This window comes from Aphanomyces astaci, assembly GCF_000520075.1.
Source record: "Aphanomyces astaci strain APO3 unplaced genomic scaffold supercont1.26, whole genome shotgun sequence".
NCBI lineage: Eukaryota > Oomycota > Saprolegniomycetes > Saprolegniales > Verrucalvaceae > Aphanomyces > Aphanomyces astaci.
This window is the reverse complement of record NW_009798289.1, coordinates 437,537-457,828: the sequence shown is the minus strand read 5'-3', so window position 1 is coordinate 457,828 and position 20,292 is coordinate 437,537. Positions and strand designations below refer to the sequence as shown.

The 20,292-nt window shown below is 51.1% G+C and overlaps 10 protein-coding genes across 13 annotated transcripts; 6 read left to right on the top strand and 4 right to left on the bottom strand.

The window, feature by feature from the left end:
- Nucleotides 1-10: 10 nt before the first annotated feature.
- H257_10141 (hypothetical protein) lies at nucleotides 11-3,249 on the top strand (the record flags this gene model as incomplete). Its single annotated transcript, XM_009836600.1, has 1 exon — nucleotides 11-3,249. A coding segment is annotated over one exon (3,151 nt), but the record flags the coding sequence as incomplete, so codon positions are not given.
- A 2,069-nt stretch (nucleotides 3,250-5,318) lies between these two features.
- Nucleotides 5,319-7,206, top strand: H257_10139. Of its 2 annotated transcripts, XM_009836598.1 has the most exons (4): nucleotides 5,319-5,929; nucleotides 5,994-6,121; nucleotides 6,174-6,314; nucleotides 6,376-7,206. In XM_009836598.1, the coding sequence occupies exons 1-4, from the start codon at nucleotides 5,338-5,340 to the stop codon at nucleotides 6,523-6,525; spliced, it is 1,011 nt and encodes a 336-aa protein (XP_009834900.1). In that variant the 5' UTR covers nucleotides 5,319-5,337; the 3' UTR covers nucleotides 6,526-7,206. The 2 variants fall into 2 exon arrangements, with proteins under 2 accessions (XP_009834900.1, XP_009834899.1); XM_009836597.1 differs by having other exon boundaries at nucleotides 6,174-7,206.
- On the bottom strand, nucleotides 6,306-7,175 carry H257_10140 (hypothetical protein; the record flags this gene model as incomplete). Its single annotated transcript, XM_009836599.1, has 1 exon — nucleotides 6,306-7,175. One exon carries the CDS (start codon nucleotides 7,173-7,175, stop codon nucleotides 6,543-6,545), a length of 633 nt encoding a protein of 210 aa, XP_009834901.1. The 3' UTR covers nucleotides 6,306-6,542.
- Nucleotides 7,207-8,068: 862 nt separating the features above from the next.
- Nucleotides 8,069-10,245, bottom strand: H257_10138 (hypothetical protein). Its single transcript, XM_009836596.1, has 3 exons — nucleotides 9,733-10,245; nucleotides 9,525-9,682; nucleotides 8,069-9,454 (listed from the first exon to the last, which is right to left on the bottom strand). Exons 1-3 carry the CDS (start codon nucleotides 10,202-10,204, stop codon nucleotides 8,186-8,188), a joined length of 1,899 nt encoding a protein of 632 aa, XP_009834898.1. The 5' UTR covers nucleotides 10,205-10,245; the 3' UTR covers nucleotides 8,069-8,185.
- A 260-nt stretch (nucleotides 10,246-10,505) lies between these two features.
- Nucleotides 10,506-10,896, top strand: H257_10137 (hypothetical protein). Its single transcript, XM_009836595.1, has one exon. The coding sequence runs from the start codon at nucleotides 10,538-10,540 to the stop codon at nucleotides 10,874-10,876; it is 339 nt and encodes a 112-aa protein (XP_009834897.1). The 5' UTR covers nucleotides 10,506-10,537; the 3' UTR covers nucleotides 10,877-10,896.
- A 221-nt stretch (nucleotides 10,897-11,117) lies between these two features.
- On the top strand, nucleotides 11,118-11,525 carry H257_10136 (hypothetical protein; the record flags this gene model as incomplete). Its single annotated transcript, XM_009836594.1, has 1 exon — nucleotides 11,118-11,525. The coding sequence occupies one exon, from the start codon at nucleotides 11,118-11,120 to the stop codon at nucleotides 11,523-11,525; it is 408 nt and encodes a 135-aa protein (XP_009834896.1).
- A 604-nt stretch (nucleotides 11,526-12,129) lies between these two features.
- Nucleotides 12,130-14,410, top strand: H257_10135. 2 transcript variants are annotated; one of them, XM_009836592.1, is made up of 4 exons: nucleotides 12,130-13,150; nucleotides 13,199-13,333; nucleotides 13,392-13,484; nucleotides 13,869-14,410. In XM_009836592.1, exons 1-4 carry the CDS (start codon nucleotides 12,158-12,160, stop codon nucleotides 14,040-14,042), a joined length of 1,395 nt encoding a protein of 464 aa, XP_009834894.1. In that variant the 5' UTR covers nucleotides 12,130-12,157; the 3' UTR covers nucleotides 14,043-14,410. The 2 variants fall into 2 exon arrangements, with proteins under 2 accessions (XP_009834894.1, XP_009834895.1); XM_009836593.1 differs by lacking the exon at nucleotides 13,869-14,410 and having other exon boundaries at nucleotides 13,392-13,652.
- H257_10134 (hypothetical protein) lies at nucleotides 13,827-15,742 on the bottom strand. Its single transcript, XM_009836591.1, has 2 exons — nucleotides 14,988-15,742; nucleotides 13,827-14,376 (listed from the first exon to the last, which is right to left on the bottom strand). The coding sequence occupies exons 1-2, from the start codon at nucleotides 15,727-15,729 to the stop codon at nucleotides 14,096-14,098; spliced, it is 1,023 nt and encodes a 340-aa protein (XP_009834893.1). The 5' UTR covers nucleotides 15,730-15,742; the 3' UTR covers nucleotides 13,827-14,095.
- Nucleotides 15,743-16,113: 371 nt separating this feature from the next.
- H257_10133 lies at nucleotides 16,114-19,676 on the top strand. 2 transcript variants are annotated; one of them, XM_009836589.1, is made up of 11 exons: nucleotides 16,114-16,162; nucleotides 16,232-16,658; nucleotides 16,716-16,840; nucleotides 16,891-17,145; nucleotides 17,202-17,432; nucleotides 17,555-17,682; nucleotides 17,756-18,019; nucleotides 18,089-18,168; nucleotides 18,224-18,315; nucleotides 18,723-18,892; nucleotides 18,944-19,676. In XM_009836589.1, exons 1-11 carry the CDS (start codon nucleotides 16,153-16,155, stop codon nucleotides 19,247-19,249), a joined length of 2,088 nt encoding a protein of 695 aa, XP_009834891.1. In that variant the 5' UTR covers nucleotides 16,114-16,152; the 3' UTR covers nucleotides 19,250-19,676. The 2 variants fall into 2 exon arrangements, with proteins under 2 accessions (XP_009834891.1, XP_009834892.1); XM_009836590.1 differs by having other exon boundaries at nucleotides 16,153-16,162; nucleotides 18,224-18,892.
- Nucleotides 19,226-19,681, bottom strand: H257_10132 (hypothetical protein). Its single transcript, XM_009836588.1, has one exon. It carries the CDS (start codon nucleotides 19,621-19,623, stop codon nucleotides 19,300-19,302), a length of 324 nt encoding a protein of 107 aa, XP_009834890.1. The 5' UTR covers nucleotides 19,624-19,681; the 3' UTR covers nucleotides 19,226-19,299.
- Between the last annotated feature and the right edge of the window lie 611 nt (nucleotides 19,682-20,292).

Here is a 20,292-nt window from a genome sequence, read left to right as displayed (position 1 = left end):
AATGGCTTGGGGGATGCGGGTCATTCTCCTTTCTGCCACCTCGAGACAGAATGCCGACCTCTGTCGAAGACGCCACGAAGCAATTCGATGAAGCTTTGAAGCAAGCCTTCGGCGCCGCCGCGGACAACGTGTCCGTGGCCGCCGAAAAGGTGGGGGAGTTGGTCCACTCGAACAAGAAGATCAACTTGAACCACGTCCACCGGTTGATCAACGAGGGGTTGGTGAGCTCGGACGCGAGCCACCGCGAAGTGTCGGCGCGCGTCGTGGCCTCGATCGCGCTCAAGAAGGACCGCCGCGTGGAAGCGTACACCGCCGGGTGGTTGCCCAACTTGTTGGACGCGTACGCGGACAAGAAGCTGAACGTGCGCGGCCCGGCCCAAGAAGCCGCCGTGGCGTTGGTGCAGTCGTTCAACGAGAACGCGCTCAGCTTTGTGTTGCCGTTGATCTTTCAAGGTCTGGACCGCATCAAGAAGTGGCAGACCAAGGAAGGCGCGCTCAACTTGATCCTCGACTTTTGCGCGTTGCACCCGGTGCAAGTGTCGCGCAACCTCCCCGACATCATCCCCAAGGCGATCGAGCAGATCTGGGACACGCGTCCGGAGGTGAAGAAGGCCGCGAACGCCGTGATGATCAAGGCGTGCTCGACGGCGTCGAACGCGGACATTGAGCCGTTCATCCCTGCGTTGGTGTCTGCCATGGCTGACCCGACCCAAGTGGCCGAGTGCGTGCACAAGTTGGCGTCCACGACGTTCGTCAAGACGGTGGAATCCCCCGCGTTGGCCATCATGGAGCCTCTCTTGGTGCGTGGGTTGAACGAGAACAAGACGTCGGTGAAGCGCCAGACCGCGGTGATCATTGACAACATGTGCAAGCTGGTCGAAGACCCTGCCGAAGCGCTGTTGTTCACGCCCAAGGTGTTGCCTACGTTGAAGCGCATCATCGAGTCGGTGGCCGACCCCGAATGCCGCGACGTGGTCAAGCGCGCGCACAGCACGCTGCTCATGGCCGCGGGGAACGTCGAGCTTAGCGAGGACGAAGGCAAGGTCGAGTTCTCGGCCGTGCTGGCCGCGTTGAAGGTCATCATCGCCAAGATCCCGGCCGCCAAGAACGCGCACATTGACGAAGCCACGCTCAACTACGTGGCCGGGAACGGGTTCTACCTGACGCTGGCCCGCAGCTTCATCCCTGAAAAGTGGTCCCAGTCGGTCAAGCCGTACCTGCTCGCGTTCCTGGACGAGCACGAGATCCCACACGTGACCAAGGACTTTCGTGAAAAGTGTTTCAAGGACAACAAGCTCAAGATCGCCGACGACGTGATCGAAGAAGACGTGGGTGAAGACTTGTGCGACTGCGAGTTCTCGCTCGCGTACGGTGGCATGATCCTGCTCAACAACGCGCGTCTGCAGCTCAAGAAGGGCCACCGGTACGGGTTGTGTGGCCCCAACGGCGCCGGCAAGTCGACGCTCATGCGCGCGATCGCGAACGGCCAGTTGGAAGGGTTCCCGTCCAAGGACGAAGTGCGCACGGTGTACGTCGAGCACAACTTGCAAGCGGAGGAAGCCGACCTGTCGGTGCTGGACTTTATCTCCAAGGACCCCAACTTTGAGGGCGTGCTGTCCCGCAAGGAAGTGTCGGACACGCTTTCGTCTGTGGGGTTCACCGACCCGATGCAAGCGCAAGCCGTGGGGTCGCTCTCGGGGGGATGGAAGATGAAGCTCGAATTGGCCCGCGCCATGCTCATGAAGGCCGACATTTTGTTGCTGGACGAACCGACCAACCACTTGGACGTGGCCAACGTGGCATGGCTCGAGAACTACCTGAACAACGCCGGCGACGTGACGTCGATCGTTGTGTCGCACGATTCGGGGTTCCTCGACAACGTGTGCACCAACATCATCCACTACGAGAAGAACCGCAAGCTCAAGACGTACGTGGGCAACATGTCTCACTTTGTGGAGCTGCGCCCGGAAGCCAAGGCGTACTACAACCTGGAGGCGGCCACGTTCGCGTTCAAGTTCCCTGAGCCGGGTTTCTTGGCCGACATCAAGAACAAGGGCAAGCCCATCATCCGCATGAACAACTGCTCGTACCAGTACCCTGGCACGACCAAGCCGTCGATCAACAACATCACGATCACGTGCGCGCTGTCGTCGCGCATTGCCGTGATCGGGCCCAACGGCGCCGGCAAGTCGACCATGATCAAGATGTTGACGGGCGAAGTGGAGCCGACGACCGGTACCATGTGGAAGCATCCGTCCATGCGCTTTGCGTACGTGGCGCAGCATGCGTTCCATCACATCGAAGAGCACTTGGACTTGACGGCCAACCAGTACATCCAATGGCGTTTCCAGTCTGGCGAGGACAAGGAACTGATGGCCAAGGAGACGCGCAAGATCAGCCCCGAAGAGAAGGCGCGGTTGGAGCAGCCCGTCAACTGGGAGGGCGAGAAGCGCGTGCTCGAGACGATCGAGAACCGCCGCAAGCTGAAAAAGTCGTTCGAGTACGAGATCAAGTGGGTCAAGTTGCCCGACACGGAAAACTCGTGGGTGCCGCGTGAGAAGCTCGAAAAGTGGGGCTTTGAGAAGCTGCTCCAGATTGCCGACGATCGCGAGGCGGCGCGCGCCAACTTGCAGGCGCGCCCCGTCACGGCCATCGCCGTGCAAAAGCACTTGGACAACTTTGGCTTGGGCCCCGAGTTCGGCACGCACTCGCGCATGCGCGGGCTCTCGGGCGGGCAAAAGGTCAAGGTCGTGCTGGGCGCCGCCATGTGGCTCAACCCGCACATCTTGGTGCTGGATGAACCGACCAACTACTTGGATCGCGACTCGCTGGGCGCGCTCGCCACGGCCATCAAGGAGTTTGGCGGCGGAGTCGTCATGATCTCGCACAACCGCGAGTTCACGGACCATTTGGCGATTGAAACGTGGAACGTCGAAGCCGGCCACTGCTCGATCGAGGGCCAGGTCATGGAGGACAAGACCAAGATCGAACAGATCGACTCGCAGGAAACCGTCGACGCGTTCGGCAACAAGCAAGTCACCAAGGTCAAGCGAAAGCTCACCCGCAAGGAACTCAAGGCCAAGCTCAAGTTGAAGAAGGAAGCCGAGAAGCGCGGAGAAATCTACGAAGACTCGGACTTGGACGACTACGAAGACGAATAAATGGATAGATGATTAGCCGAGGCTCGTATTTGGAGCTGACTTTGCTTTTGTATAATCTACGTTATTTTCTTAGCTCACACCAATGAAATGTCTTTGGTTCGTATTGAACGTCAATTTGACGTTGTTCAGACTATTACGTGATTTTATGTGAAAGACATTTCACATAAAATATTGTCAAGACGATTTGAAATTGGAGGAATGGAATGATCAACCTAGTGCATCACTACACCATACATAAATGAAACCTACAACACAAATGGTGATTGTTATGATCGTTATTTAATTAGAATAGAAGAAATGCGTCAATCTATAAATATAATATTAAATAATTTAATTAACTATTTAAATAGACAGACTATTAAAAATTTTAAAAATGAAAAAAAATTAGAAGAAACTGGTATAGTTTTATCAATGAGTGATGGTATTGCTCGTTGTTATGGTTTAACTAAAATTCAAGCAGGAGAAATGGTTGAATTTAATAAAGGTAATATTAAAACCTAAAACTAAAGAACCAAAAACATTACCAATTCTAATTCTAAAATTAAACGTAAAACACCATGAAATAACAAAAAAACAAAAACCTATTAAAAAAATAACATCAGATTTTAAATCTAACGTGTTTACCAATTTCACCAAGTATTATTTATGGAAATAAACCTTTAAATATTAATTTAATTATTCAAAAAAATAAAAAAATAGAATTAATCCACATATAGAAAAAAAAATTTATAAAACAATTTTATGAAAAAATTTTAAGATTGGTTTCTTGCTTAGATGACATTATATTATTATCCTAAAGTATTAGGATAATAATATACAAAAATAGAAAAAATAAACATTAATACAATAAAACCAAATAAATCTTTAACATAAATCTAAAATTTAAATTTTTAAAAATGAAAAAAAATTAGAAGAAAATTTAAATTTTTGAAATTATTAAAATATTTATATATATTTTTTTAATGAATATATTATTTTTATATATGTTATTACAATCTGCTAAATTTATTGGTGCAGAAACGGTAAAGGACTATTTTATTTATTTTGTGATTAATGGGATTTTGGCCATAAAAAATACCTTCTCTTTTAATAAATATTGAAGTTTGATTTAAGTATGTTTAAAGAATCTATGGATTTAGCTTATTTATAAAATTCATTTATTATCTTTATAATACAACCTATTAGCCTTCTTCACTCACTTGCTATTGCTGGATCAAGCTTTCGCATAATTTTTTTTTTCAACTAAAAGAATCTTTTTATATATAAAATTTTTATATAATTATAAAATAATTAGTAGCTATGGAAGGACCTACACCAGTTTCAGCTACTAGGAAATAAAGGTACACAATACCAAATTTTTTGTTATATTGAAAAAATCAAACGAGATTCCGTGAGTAGAAAAAAAAAAAGAATTTAAATTTATAGGTGGGGTGGTTCTATTAAATTAAAAACTCCTATGTTATTTGTTATTGGTTTTTTATTTTTATTTTTAATAGGTGGTGTAACAGGTACAGTACAGTATACAAATGTCTAATTCAGGTTTAGATGTTGCTTTACATGATACCGACAATCGATCGACCAATCAAATCCCAGATTACTAATCAAGTAGCCAATCAAATCTACTAATTCAACATCGAATTAGTATGTGACTGCAATTAGTGTGATATGGCTCGATTTTTATATACAAAAGCCAGTTCAACGAATGGATCGATAGATTTGGCGGAAAAATTCCAAATTTTGGCTAACAGTCTTTGAAGCGAGCGCTACTTTTTGTGGGGTGTCGATAACGTTAAAACGTTATGGACAGTAAGTTCCACAGAGTCGACAACAACACACCGTTCTGACCGTTCTAATGCTCGAACGCTAAGAAAACGTTAGCTGTTCGTACTTTTCTCTACGTTGGGGATGTTATAGCGGTGCTCCAAGCTGTTCTTGCATGACGAAGGCTGAAACTTGCTTCGGGTGTGGAATGCTTGGCCTCCAGACTTCCAATCGCGGATAGTCGAAGTGATAATACCAACTTCGAATTTGCACAACTTCGACGGTCAAATCGAGATTATAATGGCATTCGATTGTCCATCATACAAATATTAACATAATAGAATTGCAATCGACTGTTACATGAAATCGAATTTCATGTTTTTGACACATCTTGAACAAAAACACCCTCATCATCATGGCGGTGCGTCAAGTATTTCGCGCGGCTGGCGCTGGGGCGGGCGTCGCCGTGGCAATCGGCACTGCAGCGCTGTACATCGACGCTCCCATTGCAGACAATGATGACGAGACCTTCCGGGAGCACCGCATCAGTCATCCCCGCGACCGCTTCCCTGCGTTCGTGTCGGCGGCCGCGCGGTTGGTGCTGTTTTACCCCACGACGCTTGTGGCCAAGGTGTATCTTGGCAAGTTGAACAACTTTACATGCCGGAACGAAGAAACGTTGGAGAAATGGGTCCTCTCCCGACCGGATCACCGTGCGCTCATCACAGTGACGAATCACTCGGCCACAGTGGACGACCCCGCCGTCCTCGCCGCGATGCTGCCGTGGTCCTGCGCGCGTCCGAGTCTGTCCCGGTGGTCCATCTGCAGCCAAGAGTACTGCTACGCCAAGGGTCCCCTTCTCTCTACGATCTTCTTCGGGTCCAAGACTCTGCCCATCAAGCGCGGCGCCGGCATCGACCACCCGTTTCTCCAAGACTTGTTCCAGCGGGTGCAAGACGGCGACTGGGTTCACATCTTTCCCGAAGGCAAGATCGTTCAAGGCGGAGGTACTCTGCTGTGACTCCTTCTACTCCACCTAGCCGATCATATGCATATCATGCGTCTGTCTAGGTTTGGGCGGCCGCGACGGTCCCGACGCGGCCACAATCGGACGACTCAAGTGGGGCGTGGGAAAACTCATTGCCCGTGCCGAGATTACGCCGGTGGTGCTGCCAATCTACCACGTTGGCATGGACAAGGTTTGTGTTGCACGTTTCTGTTGGTTTGGTTCCGTCATCATCTCTGGTCTAGGTGATGCCGCAGACCCCCGACCATAAGCTCAAGAGCATCGTGCCTCGGCTGGGCCAGCGCGTGCATGTGCTCGTGGGCTCCCCCATCTACTTTGACGACCTGTTCAAGAAATATGAAGCCGACCGCCGCCAAGGCGTCCAAGTGAGACGACCCCCCAATTTCTATTCCCATCGACCTATATATTTCTTACGACATGGCCTAGGGCGACGGGTTCACGTGGGAAAGCGACGCGGCCGAGAAGAAGCTGTACTCGGCCATCACGCGGCGCATCGAGCTGGCGCTTTTGGCGCTGGAGAAGAAGTGCTATGCCGACTTGGACAGTGCCCGAACAACCTCTGCATTGACGACATAAAGATAGATATGTGTTGATTACAGTTCTTGGTTGCACAGCGGACACGACGGCGCGCGGGTCGAGTTGGCTAGTGTGAGCGCCCACTTATCGAGGCACTCGAGGTGGAAGTCGTGTTTGCATTTCGACAGAATGCGCAGCACGTCGCCGGCCGCGTAGTCTTCGCAGCAGATGCAGCAGGAGGCGGTGGGGCCGCCGCGAAAGTTGTGGAGGAGACGCACGAGCTCCTCTTTTTCGATGACCTGGGCATGGGCAACGCCGCGGAGGACCAGACGTTGCTTGATTTCGTGGACTGAACAAGTCGATGGAGCCTTGAACTCTTCCGTGGGCAAGCGGGAAATCGTCTTCAGCATGCGGTTGTACTGCTCGTTGTGCTCCTGGTACATAGGCTCGTCTTGGACCGCTGTCCCGCGGGCTGACGACTGCAAGCCCGCAAATAAGTACGAGAGAAACCCACTGATGCCGCGCTCGCGCAGGATGACCCGCTTCGAATACACTGTGTACGCGAGGTACCCGAGTCCCACGAACAGCATGAGAAGATCCGAACGGATAGTGAACGATGTGCCTTGGAGAATCATTGGGGCCACCTGCAGCGCGATCATCGCAAAGACCACCGCCGGCGGCATGTTGCCGTTGATCATGATGAACACCATGATGCAGAATAAAGGTTGTGTCAGTTCCCAAGATAATTTTGACCAATCAAAAGCACTTAAAACGATAAACCAATCAAAGTAATTTCTTAGTATTCAAGACCCAATCAGCGGTGATCCCACGTCCGACGTCACAAAAATATGTCACTTGGATGCTGGCAAAGCAAAATTTCCTCTCCCAAAGTGTCTCCTTCCTACAGTAGCACTTATAGTCGATGAGATGGAGTCGCCGTCTTCGTGAACCGACGGCGAAAGATTCGGTAGTCGTAAAGAGATGAATGGCTACCGGTAGACAACTCGTGGCACCCATGGGAATGCTATCTGCCACTCTTCTTTGCCACTCAGGGTCGGTCTGTTCATTCGTGCCATCCATCCAGCACCACGTTTGGTGCGCAGCGTCCTTGGCTCGTGGCGGGAGGGCGTCATCCTTCACCCCAGAGCATGTTGCAACCACGCCGACTACCGGTAGTGTTGCGCTCGTGTCGTTGTTTCTTCGGGTGCTCACGAGGGGCATGGCGAAAGATATCGTACTGGTTTGGCGGTGGGCCATTCGGTTCGCGTCCTGCTTGTTTGCCCCATCATGTTGTATCGCAGTCGAGTTGGCAGTTCAAGGCAAAAGTCCCTTGAAATGGACTCGATGTAGGGGATTTGGAAATGCCGCCACAGTCATTGACATGTTGGAATAGAGGGTTCTGACAAGCAGCAGTCCATTGAGTTCTGGGCACAACCCGCCCGGTGCTTTGCCCGTGGCCACTACTCGTGGAAGTCCAGTTGAAGCCAACATGCACGAAACTGCGCTTGCATCATCTTTCATACGAGTGTGCACTTTATAGAGTAATGAGCGGCAAACGTTACTGCAGGACTCACCAAGCTAAAATGGACGACTAGTCGCTCAATACTTACAAGTAACCTGTGGGCACACACATGTTTGATAGAGCATTGTGTTGGTGTCACCACAAGACACTGGAATAAGGAAAAAGCTATTCAAGCCAAAACCATTGGTTGTCAGCTAGTTATGGCTTCTTCGTCGTCAAGACTGCTGTTGATACTGGGGCTGTCGTGCTGGTTGGAACGACGACTGCTGGCCCTGCTGTAGTCGTGGTGGTGGTGGTCGTGTCGTTACCAGCGGCGTCGATCTTGACGCAGTCGATGGTGCCGGTGCCTTTGAACTTGAGCAGTGCGTCCGAGTAGTCTTGGTTGTAGGCGCTCCACGGACGCACGGGGTCGTTCTCGTACAGTCCATAGTTGAACTCGCCAGCCTTGGACGTGTCTCCGTTGAACTGGTACACGCTATCGGGGTTCAAACTCCACGCGAACCCCCCCGACATGTTGCGGTCGGCCGAGTACTGGACAAACAGCTCGATCACGCGCGACGACGTTTTGAGCGGGAAGAGGTCCTTGGCGCCGTAAATCCCGCCAAACTCGCCAAACATGACGGGCGACTCGATGTTCTTGACGGCGTTCCCGAACGCCAAGTCCAGCGCCCGGTACACATTGGCCTTGAGACTGGCGTTGCCGTCGGCGGTCGTTGGCCACTCCTCCACCACCGCCCCTCCCCCCGCGCTCGCAAACGACGCAAAGTAGTACGGCGCCGGGTACACGCTGGGTGAGTAAAAGTGCGGCACGTACACGAGTTTGTTCTTGTGGGCCGGCGCCACGGGCACGGGGTACTTGGTCACGTTCTGCAGCGCCGCACCCCACCACTCCTGGTAGTACAGTGTCGTGTTGGGTCCTGCCTTGGTCACAAATCCGTGGTTGGTCAGCGTCGCCGACGCCAGCCCCTCGACGAACGCCATCCACTTGGGGCATGCCGCGAGCATCGTGTCGGCCAGCTTGGCGGCGGCCTTGGGCCAATTCTTGGCGTCTGGACAGGAAACGTCAGCCGCGCCCCCGGGCCAGCAGCCGTCGTGTGGCTCGTTCTTGAGGTCCACGCCGAGCACGTTGTAGTAGTTGGAGTTGCACAGGTCCGTGGCCAACGTCTGGATGGCCTGGTTGATGGCTGAGGCGGGCACCGTGGCGCTGTACCACAGCCCTTCCGTCTTGCCCTCCACGGCCGGGTCCAGTTTGTGGATGTCCAGCAGCACCGACACGCCCTTCTTGGCCAGCCCCTGGACGATCTTCTTGATCATGGTCATGTAGTCCGACACGACGAGCTCGGGGTTCACCACCGGGTCCACAAAGTCCTTCACGTTGGGTGCCGCGTTCGAGTTGATCATGAGCACGTTCAGCGGCAGCCGCACCGCCGTCATGCCTTGCTTGGCCATGCGCTCGACAATGTCGTCCTGTCGCCATAGTCCAAAAAGGCCTTTCAAATGGAGAAAGAGAAATACGATGATGATAATGACGACGTACCAAGGCGGCTTGGCCAAACGCGAGGCCATGGGGCACGCCCTCCGAGTTCTCCATGCCGCTCCAGTTGATGCCCGTGATGACGATCTTCTGGGGCGGCGCGCTCTTGTACGTGGCGTAGATCACGCCTTTGTCGTTGATAAAGTCGGGCTGTTCGCAGACTAGAAGACAAACCATATAAACTACAGATGTACACTTGACGCGGACGTACTTTTAGCGGGCGTGATGGGTCGCGGCGTGCGGTTGAGGATAAACTCGGCCTTTTCTTGCTGCTTTTGGGCCGCCTTGTACAGCTTGATGGAAAACCACGTGATGCCAAAGAGCGAGCCAGCGACCATCAGAAACAAGAGCAGCCAACCAGGCCACACACGCTTGCGACCAGAAGTCTTGGTCGGCCGGTCGCCGTCCTCAACCTTGCCAATACGGATATCTGGTCGTGCTGCTGCGATCGTCCCTCTGTCAGCCATGGTTTGTCGGTCGCCAAATGTTGGGCGAGCACCGCCGCTTTGCAAATTGCTTTCGTTGGAATGTGAGCTGTCCATGACGCTAGATTGCTGCACCAGGTATGTGTTGTACCCTCGCTCCGCCGTGGTGTCTTGCCACACCTCGACGTTCTCCATAGGATCATCGTGTGCTGCCACAGAGTCGTGTGTGTCCTGCGTGTAGTACTGCGGTCGGCTCATGCTGATCGCCCGATGCTTTGCCAGAAATGTTTCGAAGGCGTAGCGAATGAGCTGCAGGACATATTATTTTGATTTCCACCAAATACATATAGAAAAATGAAGCTACAGTAGATGTTGCGAAATATAATTTGAACGCCGATAGTGTCCTTATGTACCACACAAATATTGAGTTTGCTTCAATCTTAATAGTGAGTAATTTATTTTTTCGATCTTTCACCCTTATCTGGTGGCAAGGTTATCCGGATCATTTTATTTACTACTGTAGTACAGTATATTCACAAAATGATTTTTTCGTATTATCCGGATTCCGTTCGAATTGCAGCCTGCAGAGCGATGGACGATGGATCGTTGACGAAGGTTCTGAACAATGCCCGAAGCGTGAACTCCCAGCTGATGAAGGCGAACCTCGGCTTACTCATGTCAATCCGAGAGACGGACTGCGACATTCAGCGGGCCAAGGAACAGCTTCAGAAATACCACACACAACTCGAGGGTCGGGGTCTTGGCATTGGGTCCGCATGCAGCGTCCAGCCAAACAATACGAGCGAATCTGGGGCGAAACCGATAGCAAGCAACCCTGGCGGAGGTAACGAGGCCTCCGTCAACGCTGAAGACGACGATGATGACGATCAGAACACCGATTCCAGCTCCGATTCGTCCGGGAATGAATAACTTTGTATTTTGTGATGGTGTTGTTTACCCTTACACACATACAGCTTGCGCACTACGGAGACGTCCAGTATTTCACGGCAACGGCGGACAAGTTGGTTTCTGTCGCACGGCTTCGCCACTTCATCAGGACTTAGCAGGTAGGCATGAAGCTGACCTCCTGGGTTGGCTACGTCTCTGAACAATCGACCTCCATGCACGAGAATAACATGCATACGTTCTGGACGCGGGCCAATACCGTGTCATGGCGGCCTTCACGGCGTTGTACATCATGTGCACGTTGACGACACTTACGACATTTCTGCACACACCTTCTCCCTTGGTGCACACCCCCGAGCCCAACCAAGTGCAATCCTTGTGGAACTACCGTGACGGCATTCAGCTCGCCGATGGAAGATGCGCTGCTGCTCCGTGGGTGAGATCTACCCTTGTCGACCCACATCACAACGACGCTGTCCAACGCTTTGACTGTCAAATGATCGGCCAAGACAGCACTACTTTGACGCGCCGCTGCAAGTCAAATTCCACCCATATGGTCCCGAGCTTGGTGGCGTTTGCGAGAAGTTCGACGTACGCGATGGACGCCAGTAGGACTACTAGAGTACATACCGAGTCGTACGCCGCGACGTTGTTGGTGCTGTTCATCAAGTAGTCGGACTTCCATACTCACCAGAATCGTTTGCATCGTAACGATTCATCGACGACGCCCTTCGACGGTCCGAATACCAGTACCGGTATGATAACGTAGATGGCCAGTTTATGGTGCACGGGACAGTTTAAAGTGCACTTAAATTGGCCAATGGAATTGCTTGAATTCATGAATAGCCAATCGAATCACTAGAAATATCAAATCACGCAAAACTCGCATACATATTTTAAGCTTAAACCGTCCGTCCTTCCTATTTTGCCTTGAAATCGAAGTAAATGAATGCTAAGCTGAAGTCTATTCAAGCCGATTAAATAACCAGAAGAATGCCCAACCTTTCGGCTTCATGCAGCACTTTTCAGAATTGAAATCCCGCCCCTGAGACACGAATAAGCTGCATTCTACGACGAGGTCTCTTTCAAGTGCACCATAAACTGGCCATTTACGTTATGGCGCGAAAATGTTCAAAAAAATCGATTGGAAAAAGAATGATCGAAACATGTATTTAAAAAAGATATTTGAAGAGTTTATAGTTAGTTTGTTTTTAAAACAGAATAAAAAATGCAAGCTGTTTTTTAATTCGTACGGCGTATTTCGATCGTTGTTCCAGACGCGGTTCTGGACAAACCAGGGAAAAAATGGCGCTCGACGACGCAATCCAATGCCCGACGTGCCTCGCGCAGTTTCCGCTTCGTGACGATGCCTTTCCCGTGCACATGTCGACATGCGCTCCAGGCGGCACAATCGACGCAGAGTACAAGAGCTGCTTGATCTGCTTCAAAGTCTTCGGGCCGAACGTCCCTTCCTACGAGATCCTGTTTCACAGGGACGAATGCGAACGGGTAAATGGTCCGCCTCCAAAGCGTGCAGGCGCACAGAAGCGTCGACGGGGTAGCGATGCAGACAAATCATTGTCTGTGTTGTCCAACTCGTCATCGTTGTCGTCGCGAGCACCATCCTCCCATCATCCCACACCGCCTTCATCGTTGACGTCCGACTTGACTCCGGACTCGCAGACGCTCAACTGCACCCCTACGCTTTGTTTCTTGTGTGGACAAGGCGGCCGACAGCTCGTCGTATGCACGTCCAAATGCTCGCGGGCGTTCCATGTAGGATGCATCGGAGAAACCGCGGCGTTGACTCAGCGGCAAGGCCTGGGTGCGCGCAGAGTGTGGCAATGTGCCGAGTGCAGTCGAAACGTCCACACGTGCTTCTCGTGTGGGTTCCTTGGCGACGACGGCATCGACATGTTCCCGTGCTCGATGGCCGGCTGCGGCCTGTACTGCCACGATCGGTGCATGCCGCAACCCGTCGTCGACGCGGCCGCGTTTGAGTGCCGCCGACACCGATGCCAAGAATGCAGCATGCCCAGCGCCGCGCCGGCGCTTCCATCCGACTGCATCCAGTGCTACAAGTGTCCCACCATGGTGCACAAGTCTTGCGAAAACGGCAAGCCCTTGCCATCGTTTTCCAACGTCGCGGGCGTGTACGGCGACTGCGGCCGGCACGCCGCGGCGTTCCCGCCTCCTGCCCACTTCAAGGCCAAGCTGGCCTTGCAGGACATTGTGCTCGTGTTGGAGTTGGCCAACTACGTTCTGTCTGTGGGGGCGAAAGGGTTCAAAGGCAACCAGGTACAAATGACAATGACACACTGAACCTATTACTGACATAACATGCAGTGGGGCCGCGTGGTCCGCGTGGAATCCGTGGATGGCGGCGCCCAACTGCTCTCGGTGCTCTTGTTTGCCTGCGGTAGCGTGATTTGTGTGCCAGGGCACTGCCTCTTGCGCCTGGGACGCCAGTATGCCCTCACGGTACTGTAAACACCTTCAAGCTGTTGTTGCTTTGGTGTCGATTGAATGCCTCGAGTAGGCAGCGTGCTTGACGGAATGCTTGACGAGTCACGTCCATGCCGAACTCAACATCCGTCAGATCCTCACTGTCGGCGCGTTGTCGGCAACCCAGGTAAGCAAGCGCTCTTTAGAGTCTCAAGATCCGACCATTATTTTTTACCCAAAATTTGGATTATTTTTGTGCTAAATCGCCAAATCGATCGATCGATTCTTTCTTTGTACTGAGTTTTGTATGTACAAAAAGTTGTCCTGTGGGGATTGGTATCACACTAATTGAAGTCGCACACTAATTCGATGTTCATGGTGGTTTCCTGCCATCATCTGATTGGCTCAATTTTTCTGCCGATTCTTGTGAGCATTGGGTCGTGTGGATGTTCATATGCTCCAATCGCTCCAGTTTAGAGCAATTAACACCACAATACCTGTATTATATATGCAATGAATTACTCCGTAAATACTTGCCTCGAGTAATTGTGAATGGTTGTTGGGTCTGTAGCAAGTCGATGCCACCATGGACACGTGCTTGGCGTTTCAAGATTTCGGCAAACAACTCAAGATCATGTCGAGTCAATTGGTGGCCATCGCCAAGGGCGCGAGCCACACGTGGACTTCTGCGACAGCGTTCCAGCCCTTTCAAAAGCTAGACACGCGCCGTCGCCGTCCATCGTAACAAACACACAAAGACACATAATACATCATTGTTTTGTCCATGTGCGACGGGGTTTACAATCGAGTGTCGACGTGTCCGTGCAATTTGGCTTCGTCCGCACACAAGTCAGTCGTGCCGTTCACGACGATGGGGCCCCCCATGCACGCCGGGAGATATTTGGACCCCCCCATCCACGCCTTGAGCTTGGGCGCGTATTCCTTCCGTGTGGGGCAGATGCGGATCTTATGGCGCGTCACGTCGCTCACGAGGCGCTGGACCACGTTCCAAAACGCATTGAACCACACGGGTGTGTTGATCAAGTACACGACGCCGCAGCGTTCGGGGTAGTGCTGGCCTAATTATCGATATATTGTCGATTTGATACAAATTTGGGGACAGGGTGCAATCGAATCGCGCCGACGAAACCGATCCACAATCGATCTGATTGGTTAAATTTTATTGAGAAGGCCTTGATTGGCTAATAATTTTGAGCTCATCTGAAGTAGCCAATCAAATCGATTTAAGTTCCAACGAGAAACCACTCGAAAGCACAATATGTTTGGGAATATTTACTGTACCGATGGGTCTTTGTCAAATTAGGCATATATATATATATATATATCGAATGAAGGTCCCGACATCAGGCATATATATACATATATAAATATGTATATATATACTTCGACGCATATACGTACCGTGAGGAATGTAAAAATAATATATTTATATATGTATTTGTATGCTACGAAAATGAATCATGGGCGTGTATAGGCATAGCGATGGTGAGCAAATATATTCATACTAGTATAAGCTTATATATGAAGGTCCTATCAGGCATATATATATATACTAGTATATATAATCGAAGGTACCATTAGGACCTATGTAAAAATATAAATATGAATATATATATACAATTAAAAATGTGCTAAAACAATGAAAAATCACGAGCGTGCATAGACATACCGATGGTGCGCAACGTCCATGTGACGAACGTGCGGAGGTTCGAGTTGCTCACGTCGGCCAGCTGAATGCCCTGAAAGTCGAGCACCTTCAGCATCTGGCCGGCCGTCGTGTCGTCCACGTTGTACGCGTGTGTGTCGAGGATGCTCCACTGGTACTCGGTCACGTACAAGTAGTGGGTCATGACGTCCTGGAACGAAATGTTGTGCTGACATTCCAGCACGTGCAGCGCGTGCTTGAGTCCTCCCACGTGCTCGTACACGACGAGGCGGTTGTCGCTCGGCGTGCGGCCGCAGTAGAAGTGCTGCCAGTGTTGCTTGATCAGATGAAAGTGGGGACGAGGAAGGCTGAGCAAGTTGTCGATCCCGTGGGAGGCTCGCCATGCCAATGTGTCGACCCACCGCTCGGACGCGTTCTTGGAGCACCCGTGCAAGAATCGAGGCGGAACGAAGTCCGCAGACGACGTCACGTCTGCGTGCGAACATCCACCGCTACCGTTCCACTCGGACGCGTACACTCCTTGCGTGGCAGCCACGTCCACTTCGAGATGCATGTCGATGTTGTCGACGTTTACCTCAAAGTCCATCAACTCGAGCTCGCTGGGCGAGTCCACGTCCGTGGCGTCGTCGGCGAGAGTAGCATCAGTCGTAGCTGGAGAAGCAGCTGTTCCGTCGTTGTCGTCCTTAGATGCTGGTGCTACCACTGCTTCTTTGGCAGGTTGCTTCGACCCGAAGAACTTGAACATGCTCACAACGCGCGTTGATGAATTATGCTCCGAAGAGGAGTCGCACAACCTACTCAGATTATCCGGATGCGTCATTGTACACTACGTTCAAAGTACCGAGGCATGTCATCCGGATAAGCAGGATGGACGGGACAGCGCTTGGGCCGCATGGACATGGTGTGGGGCAGCAGTTCACAACAAGGTCATGTGGCGGAACCAATCTCGCACATGGAAATGAGTGGCTTAATGCGTTACTCAATCTGGAATGTCGCGGTCTTTTGTGATCAGAGCCCCGCGGGAACTCGTGTCGGCAATGCACATCATGAAATGACAAGTGCTTTTTGCAGCAAGTGCAGTTTCTATTATCCGGATACAATAAGCCGGATATTCGGGTGATCTTTCGATGTTTTTAGCAAGTGGCAAGGGGCATATTCACGAGTGATCATGGCATCAGGTAAGCAACAGGGCCCATGACTCGATGGCCACGATGGCTCAATCGGCTCATGCGCTTACTCCCGTGTAGTGAAGGACATCAAGACGAAGCCGAGCGCGTCAGAGTTCACGTTCGGCCGAGAGCTCGGCCAAGGCAACTTTTCGCGCGTGTTCCTCGCTACGCACAACGCGACCAAGGAGGTATTTGCCGTCAAGTTGATCGAGAAGGCGCGTATCATGCGCATGAAGATACGCCATCCCAACATCTTCAACGAAGTCAACATGGAAAAGACGGTGTTGAACATGCTTCGCCACCCCAACATCGTCCGCATGTACCACACATTCCAGGACGCGGCCAACCTGTACTTCCTCATGGAATACGTGTCCAATGGCGAGCTTTGGGACGTGCTGCAGCTCCAGGGCAAGCAAGTCGGGTGTACGGAAGGCTTAGCTCGGTTCTACGCGGCCGACATTGTCAACGCGCTCGAGTACATGGCGTCGCGGCACATTGTCCATCGGTTCGCCTCGTTCGTGTGCAACGTTGCCAGCAACTAATACGTCAACGACGACCGTAGGGACCTCAAACCCGAAAATATGATCGTCGCCAAAGAAGACGGGCACATCCGCATTGTGGACTTCGGCACGGCCAAGAACTTGTCGGACATTTCGCTCAACGGCCCTAACTTCGTTGGCACGCCAGGTCTGCTCCAACTACCACCACACATACATACTTTTGACATTGACCCATAGAGTACATGTCGCCAGAGACGATCGACAACAAATCGGTCGACTGCAAGAGCGACTTGTGGTCGTTAGGGTGCATTTTGTTTCAACTGTTTGCTGGTGAGACGCCATTTCACGGTGGCAGTGCCTACCTCACGTTCCTCCGCGTCAAAGCGGGGACCTTTCACCTCCCCGCCTTCTTTTCCGACGATGCCAAGGACCTCATCACGCAGCTGCTGCACCCCCAGCCCCACGCTCGACCGTCGTTTGAAGCCATTAAAGGTGTTATATCCGATGGCTTTCTTTAATCATTTGCGTCACTAACTTGCCCCTTGTAGCGCATCCGTTTTTCTATGGTGTTGACTTTGCACACCACATGACGGCCAGCCCACCAGAACCCACATCTGAAGACCAGTTCGTGGCGAAATCGGCCGCGGATATAGCGGCGTACGTGGCCGCCCCATCGACCCCCCCCCCCCAAGTCCTCGCGACGGCGTCCGGCCTGCCTCCCGTCACCAAGGCTCGACTCATGCATGTTCTTCATCGCATGCAACTGCTTGCCCACCATCGTACGTACGCCTGATCATCGTCGGTGGCTTCTACTTGTTGTCTTGAGAGTGTTTCTTGGCTACTCTTGAGTGCCTATTTCAGTTGCCATCGTCATGACGGGGTTGCTCACTATTCCTCGTAGTCGTGTACCCAGCGTTCTGTGTCGACGGACCGGCGGCGGGACGATGCCGATACGCCACCCGCCGAGGGTACATTGGATACGACCACACGGTGCACAACCAGTGGGTCAAACCCTATCGCTTCGTACATGTACGTGTTTTGTCGTGGCCATTTGGAACTTTCGTGGCCATTTGGAACTGTACGACCATGGACTTGTCGGTAGATGTCTGGGCCAGCCCTCAACCTTCAAGGCCACGACGGAGCGCAACGTGAACTGGACCACTTCGAACGTGTGCTCGCGACTGTGAACGATCTCCGCCCCACGTTTGTCGTGTTCTCTGGCAACATGACTAGCCCTGTCACGACGAATGACGTGGCAGCAGCAGGCGACGACGACCAACTGGACCACAAAACCAGATCTACACGCATAATGACAGACTTGTTCCAGGCGGCCGTGCACAGGACATTGGACCCCACGATTCGAGTGGTAACGATACTTCAACGATGTATTAAACCATCTCCACTTACAACATGTGGGTTGGGTACTCCTGTGCAGGTATTTGTGCCAGGCGAGTTGTCCTCCGAGACAGCAACGTCGTCGCATGGCGCGTTTGGCGACGATTTCTACAGCTTTTGGTATGAATAATCTGTGACGATGTTGAATGTGACGTGGTTGGGGGTTGTCATGAAGGGTCGGCGGGGTCAAGTACATTGTGCTCAATTCAGCCTTGTTTCAGCAAACAAACGAGCCAACGTCGTTGGAACGGTCCTTGGCTCAAGATCGTAAGAAATACAGACTTTTTGTAATATATCAGAAATGCAGAAATATTTATATATACCACAGATGCAGAAATAATTAATCATATTTATATTTCTATATATATATTTATCGTGATGAGTGCTGGATGAATAATAAAATTAGTATATATTTGCACTTGTACTATACTATTAGTAATACATATATTGTCCATTTACCCAAATGTGGTTGATTGTTGTGCTGATTTTCGCCAAATCTAGATTCTTTGAACTGACTTTTGTATGAAAAGGTTGTCCAGAATCACACTAATTCGATGTTGATTGGGTCGAAGAGTGGGTTTGATTGGCCACTTGATTCGTGTTCTGGGTTTTGATTGGTCGATCGATTGTCTGCCGAATCGACTTGACAATACAACTTCATGCTGGTAATGTAGAATGGCTCCATGACGAACTCGAACATGGGTCTCTCTGTGCCACCCACGTGTGTGTGCTTACACACGACCCGTTCTTCGTCGACACCATCGACGAGCCCACGATGGGGGTTGGAGGCGTCGACGGCAGTGCCAATAACGAATCGCCAGTGTCTTGGAATGTGCCGTTCGAGGTACTTGACCCTCCATCATGATGCAGTCCTGTGATGCTTCCCATCCTGCAGACGCGGATGCCATATGTCAACATGCTCGCCGAAGCCAAGGTGCGCGGTCTGTTTAGCAGTCACTATCCGTCGACAAACGTGACATCCGTGACCTGGCCGCCCAAGGAACCGACCGACGACGACGTCGCAGGTGACGACGACGGCGGCAGGGGCAGTCCTCCCCCTTCGTGTATGGTCGTGGTGACCAACACGTTTGCGTCGCCACCCCCGCCGGACTCGGATCCGTCGACGGTCAAGCGCGTGTTCCATCTTGTTCAAGTGGATCAAACAGGGTTCCATGTCCAAACGCATCCCGTCGATGTTTAACAACGATATACAGCACACCCATGTTGTTACGCATATTCATAGTCGTAGTATTACACGTGCATGCCGCTGTCGTCGTCTTCTTTGAGCTCTTCGTCGTCGTCCATGAGAGGAGACATCTCGACGTTGGTCATTTCCACCTCTCGGTGCTTGTTGAGCACGTACGACACGCGCTTGAAGTGGGCCAGCCGCATCGCGACTGCGTGCTTGTGCGAAGTGGCCTTGTCAATCCGACGCCGCTGCCACGTGACGAGGAGAAGGAGGCCCGCGAGGACACACACGATGAACCCCACGCTCCGCAGAGCCATCACTTTGGTATGCTCTTCATGCTCCAGCAGCAGGTTCTGCACCACCACGTCAGTCTTGTTGTCGTCCATGACACCCAACGGCAACTTGTCCTCAAAAAGATATTTTGCCCCTGACGTTCGCTATCCGGATGTCGTGTAAAAAGTGAAAAAATACTGTACCGAACGATTCGTTCGATAAAACGACCACCTATTACTGTACTACCTGTTTGCCCGAGTGTAAGTTTACGGTATAATTTATTATATTATACAGTTTATTGCACCTGCACTTTACCACAAATATATTCGATACCTGTATAAATAGATTTTTACAAATATCAATTTACAAACTTATACGTGAGCACAGTCAAAAATGATCATCATTCCCACTGTTTTTCGTGGATAAATTCGTGCAATCACTTTCGGACAGAGGTAGTAATAATTAATCAAGGCCAGAATTATCAATAATAAACGACCACCTAATTAATAAAGGCCCCATGTAAGCTATTTTAATAACTTAGATGGGGCCTTTATTAATTAGGTGGTAGGGAATTATACGTATGTAAAATACGTATAAAATTCCCTCATTAACTGTAAAACAGTTATGTACCACTGTTGTTTTCACCCGAAATACTGTTTCAGGAGCAAGTATTCATGGGAAACAATGTCATTCATGGTGAAAATGTATGCTCGGACCACTCACCTCTTACTATTGATTAAGTGCACCTCAGTGGTCGGATGTGATAATTCCCCCATCGAAAC

Excerpts from the sequence above, each read along its gene's own strand:
- H257_10132 (XM_009836588.1), bottom strand. The coding sequence starts at position 19,623 with ATGGACGACAACAAGACTGACGTGGTGGTGCAGAACCTGCTGCTGGAG.
- H257_10139 (XM_009836597.1), top strand. The coding sequence starts at position 5,338 with ATGGCGGTGCGTCAAGTATTTCGCGCGGCTGGCGCTGGGGCGGGCGTC. Across the intron at positions 5,930-5,993 it reads CAAGATCGTTCAAGGCGGAG|GTTTGGGCGGCCGCGACGGT; the intron begins GTACTCTGCTGT and ends GCGTCTGTCTAG. Across the intron at positions 6,122-6,173 it reads ACCACGTTGGCATGGACAAG|GTGATGCCGCAGACCCCCGA; the intron begins GTTTGTGTTGCA and ends TCTCTGGTCTAG.
- H257_10138 (XM_009836596.1), bottom strand. The coding sequence starts at position 10,204 with ATGAGCCGACCGCAGTACTACACGCAGGACACACACGACTCTGTGGCA. Across the intron at positions 9,683-9,732 it reads ACCCATCACGCCCGCTAAAA|TCTGCGAACAGCCCGACTTT; the intron begins GTACGTCCGCGT and ends TTTGTCTTCTAG. Across the intron at positions 9,455-9,524 it reads CGTTTGGCCAAGCCGCCTTG|GACGACATTGTCGAGCGCAT; the intron begins GTACGTCGTCAT and ends CTATGGCGACAG.
- H257_10137 (XM_009836595.1), top strand. The coding sequence starts at position 10,538 with ATGGACGATGGATCGTTGACGAAGGTTCTGAACAATGCCCGAAGCGTG.
- H257_10135 (XM_009836592.1), top strand. The coding sequence starts at position 12,158 with ATGGCGCTCGACGACGCAATCCAATGCCCGACGTGCCTCGCGCAGTTT. Across the intron at positions 13,151-13,198 it reads AAGGGTTCAAAGGCAACCAG|TGGGGCCGCGTGGTCCGCGT; the intron begins GTACAAATGACA and ends CATAACATGCAG. Across the intron at positions 13,485-13,868 it reads GCGCGTTGTCGGCAACCCAG|CAAGTCGATGCCACCATGGA; the intron begins GTAAGCAAGCGC and ends TTGGGTCTGTAG.
- H257_10134 (XM_009836591.1), bottom strand. The coding sequence starts at position 15,729 with ATGTTCAAGTTCTTCGGGTCGAAGCAACCTGCCAAAGAAGCAGTGGTA. Across the intron at positions 14,377-14,987 it reads ATGGACGTTGCGCACCATCG|GCCAGCACTACCCCGAACGC; the intron begins GTATGTCTATGC and ends ATCGATAATTAG.
- H257_10133 (XM_009836589.1), top strand. Across the intron at positions 16,659-16,715 it reads TCGCGGCACATTGTCCATCG|GGACCTCAAACCCGAAAATA; the intron begins GTTCGCCTCGTT and ends CGACGACCGTAG. Across the intron at positions 18,169-18,223 it reads GACGATTTCTACAGCTTTTG|GGTCGGCGGGGTCAAGTACA; the intron begins GTATGAATAATC and ends GTTGTCATGAAG.